Below are 4,160 nucleotides of genomic sequence, written 5' to 3' on the forward strand. Positions count from 1 at the left end.
ACTATCAGCCCCCGGCACAGCAGGGAGCTCACACACTGTGAGCAGAGTGGCTCAAGGCCACAGTCAGCGCACTAATGATGCTGCAGTTGGATACAGAAGCTTCGAGGGCCTGCCCCTTCCCCCCAAGGGTTCAGTTGTAATTTAGCTGCCCCGAGTTTGTGGCCTTTCCTCCTCTCTTCTCATCTGCCACAGGCTGAAACGAGGTGACTGTTTATGTAGTTCAAAACTACATAAAACAAAGTCGAGTGGCAGCTGCAGTGATGAAAGAGAAAGTGATGGCAGATTCCTCCAGGGGAGTCAAGCTGCCAGCGGGGAACCATGTGGAACTTCAGTGGATGTGCACTCAGTGAAGCGGAAAGCAGTTCACCTGCTAAGTGATAAAAGTGAAAAGAACAGTATACGGCGCATGACTGCATGCTGCTCTGAGATCACAGGTATACTGTTACAAAGGAAAAGCCTGGAAGAACAGAACAACAAAGCGTTAACAGCGATTACTGTTAGGTCGTAGGATTTCAGGTTGCTTCCCCCACCTTTTTTTTTTTTAACATAATGAACTTTTTACAGGAGAAATAGAGGTGAGGCAGAAAGCTTCACTTACATTGAGGCCATCTGTCACCCAAAACAGTTTTCTTAGAAACTGTGAAGTATTTAACAGGCACAGATTCATAGGAAGCAAAGAGGTGGCTGGTGAGCTTTGCATGGACAAGTGGCATGTGAGTGGCTGGGACACCTGGGAGAAGAGGCGGGCAGGGGCTGGGCCTAGACGAGTCAGCGCCCACCTGTCTTCTCTGTGAGGCCCCACCAGCCCCTGCAGCTCAGCCTCCCCGCTCGCCGCCAATGACTGTGCCCTGCAGGAGGCTGGGCCTCCCCGCCCCCAGAGACTCTGCCCTGCAGGGGGCTGGGGCGCTCCTGGTTCTGGGAGGCCCGTGCTCTGTGCCAGGCCTTGGAGCGGGCTCTGGCAGCAGCAACCTACTGATCCTCTCTGCTCCTCCTCCAGGGAGAAGGGCCCCAAAGGCATCAGGTTGGGAATTCTCCATGAAACATCTGGCAGGCCTCCCTCCTCGTACACGGCTGGCTTGCCAGCACTCCTCCATTTCTCTCTCCTGGAGCAGCGGGGCCACCCCCAGGCTGTGCCCACCTCACACCCTGCGGCTTCTGTCCAGCAGTCCCTCCCTGACGCGGCCTGAGGACACAGGCAGGTGAATGGCTCCCGCTTACTAAGCACAGATCTTGGGCAAGCCCTTGCTAAGCGCCTCCCCAGTGCGGCCTCGTCTGGTCGTCACAGCCCCCTACATGGGGTCGTGAGGCTGGTGACTGCCAAGGTCACCTCGCCAGCAATGGCCCAAGGCCACATTTATGTGGTTATTTACTATGCTGTTCTGATAAGCCTTGGGGTCCAGGATCACAAAATATCCAATTCCAAAAGTCCGGCTCCCACATAGGATCTGGGCATGATAAAAGCAGAAGCTGGTCCACAATAAAACCACCCATCCTAAAGCTTCTGTACAAGAGTTATATTTCTACAGACTAGCAATATATGCAACAATGGAAAACTGAACTAAAATACTATTTACAACGGCACCAACAATATAAAATAATTAAGGAAAACTTGACAAAAGATGTGTAGAACCTGTACACTGAAAACCATAAAACATTACTGAGAGAAATTAAAGAACACCTAAACAAATGGACAAAGATGCCATGCTTATGGGTCACAGGGCTTCATACTGTTAAGATGTTAATTCTCTCCAAATTAGTCTAAAAAGTCAAGGCAATCCTAATAAAAAACCCAGCGGTATTTTCTGGTAGCACTCAACAAGTTAATTTTAAAATTTATATAGAATCACAAAGGCCATGAAATAGCCAAAGTAACTTAAAAAAGAATGACGCTAGAGACTTACACTACGTGCTTGAAGACTTATTATACAGTTACAGTAATCTGGACAACGAGGTACTGGTGTAAAGACAGACATACAGAGCAGTGAATCTCAATGGACAGCCTAGAAATAGAGCCACACCACACATCAGACACACACAGAGTCAAATGATTTTTGCCAAAGGCAATCTAGGCAATTCAGTTGAGAACTGAAAATGTTTTTAACATCAAAACAAATAGAACTAGGAATACTGGACAGCCAATAACAACGAATAAATTATTCATACATGCAACAATATAGATAAATCTCAAAATGATTAAGTGAAAGAAGCCTGTTTAAAAAAGAACACTGCTGTATAATCCCAATTATATACAAATTCTAGAAAACATAAACTAATTCACAGTGACAGAGTAGAAGCAGTTACCCGGGGATGGGGAAGGGTGGGATGGATTACCAAGGGGCACGAGGAAACTTCTGGAAACGGTGGGTATGTTCGTTATTTTAATTGCTTACTGGTTTCCTAGATGCATACATATGTTAAAACTCATCAAACTGTACACCTTAAATATGTGTAATTATTGTATGTCAATTATATTTAAATGAAGTTGAAAAAAAAAAAAAAACGCTGCTGCAAGGAGCCTAGGAGGTGGCACATGGGCCAGGCAGAGACTGTCTCCCCTGCCCAGCCTGTGGGTTCTGGGGACACGTCCCCTCCTCCCCCTGCGGCAGTTAGGAGTAGGACAACCTCAGCCTGGGATGCTGCAGGACCAGATGCTCCTCAGCCAAGGCCGTGGCAGTCAAGGGCTCTCCCAGCATTAAGGGTAGCCACAGGCTCCCTGCCCCTGCAGATGGGGCAGAGGCCGGCCTGGGGGCCCGTGGAATCCCCAGCGCCTCTGGGACCAGGCTCCTGTGGCCAGTTAGGAGGCAAGCCTGTTTCTGGGGGTCTGGGGGAGGTGGGGGATGACGGGGACCGCCCATACCTGGTCTATGTGCGCCTCGTCCATGTTGCCCTTCTTTTCCAACACCACCTCCAAGTCCGTGTCGGGCTCCTGCAGAGAAGGCGGAGGAAGTAAGGCTCAAGTGGACCATGGCCTCCACTGGGGCAGCCCAGCAGGTGAGACTGTGCGAGTCCAGAAAAGATGGAAGACAGCAGCACCACCCCTCTCCCAGCCCCCCACCCCCGCCAGAACACCTGCTTTCCCCTCTCTTCCACTAGTGCTAAGTCGTAGCGGACTCTTTGCGACCCTATGGGCTGTAGCCCACCAGGCTCCCCTGTCCATGCAATTTTCCAGACAAGAAGATTACAGTGGGTTGCCATTTCCAACTCCAGGGGATCTTCCCAACCCAGGGATGAAACCCACATCTCCTGCATTGGCAGGTGGATTCTTGACCACTCAGCTACCTGCAAAGCCCTTCTCTTCCACCACGCTCCCCAATTCTGGCCTCAGAACTGTGGCACTGACCTATTTGCCAGATGAAGAAACTAAGGCTCAGAGCAGTGAAGGGGCTATCACGAGGTCACCGCACAGCTCAGGGACAGGACTCACACTAACCCAGATCTTCTGACTCAAGGCGAGAGTGCGACCTTCCCTGCCAGACGACACCTCACTTCCCAGGTGACGCCAAACCAGCCAGGAGCAAGGCCAGGGCCCCACTGATGGTGGGGGAGGGGCGGGCAGAGGCAGGGGATGGCGGCCCTGCAGCGAACCTGAATCCCCCCAGTCCCCTCTTCAATACCATGCCCCACGCCCCCCAACTCCGAGCTCCAGTCAGGACCTTCTCTCCTGCCTGAACCACTAGGACAGGCTCTGCCGCTGCTTCCCCACCCCCAACACCGGTCCATTCCACACAGCAGCTCAGGGACATCCTGAACTTACAGAATGCCCTATGTCAGCTCTATCTCAATTAAAACGTAGTAAAACCACCACACCTGGACCACACCACCCCATCCTCCCAAACCCTCCCGGGGCTCCCATCTTATTTACATGAAAATCCAGACCCCTGCAGCTGCTGCAGTCAGCCAGGCCCCAGCAGTCCCAGCCCCTGCCACCCCTGCCCCTTTGCTCCTCCCAGGTCTCCGCACCTGCTGCTCCCGGGGCTCAGCCGGCCCCTCACAGGTCTCAGCTCGCACACGGTGTCCTTGCCGGGCCTGCATGGGCCACGCTCTCTCAGTGACCTCAGCCCCTTGCAGACCCTGTGACAGTGAGATTTGGGGTGGCCACTTTCCACGAGGTCTTCAGCAGTGACAACTGCCACTTCCGTGCTTCGGGTGTGCTCTGCCTG

At 52.3% G+C, this 4,160-nt stretch overlaps 1 protein-coding gene across 2 annotated transcripts in view; it reads right to left on the bottom strand.

Annotated features, from left to right (window-relative positions):
• Nucleotides 1-4,160, bottom strand: part of KNOP1 (lysine-rich nucleolar protein 1) — a 12,903-nt gene that overhangs the window by 3,812 nt on the left and 4,931 nt on the right. The window contains exons 3-4 of one of the 2 annotated variants that reach the window (XM_010837127.1): nucleotides 3,961-4,071; nucleotides 2,858-2,926 (exon numbers count right to left, since the gene is read on the bottom strand). In XM_010837127.1, the coding sequence (XP_010835429.1) occupies nucleotides 2,858-2,926; nucleotides 3,961-4,071 (180 nt within the window). The remainder of the gene's footprint in view (nucleotides 1-2,857; nucleotides 2,927-3,960; nucleotides 4,072-4,160) is intronic. The other variant, XM_010837128.1, reaches the window with a different exon arrangement.

This window comes from Bison bison, unplaced genomic scaffold (assembly GCF_000754665.1).
Source record: "Bison bison bison isolate TAMUID 2011002044 unplaced genomic scaffold, Bison_UMD1.0 scf7180017864072, whole genome shotgun sequence".
NCBI classification, from domain to species: domain Eukaryota; kingdom Metazoa; phylum Chordata; class Mammalia; order Artiodactyla; family Bovidae; genus Bison; species Bison bison.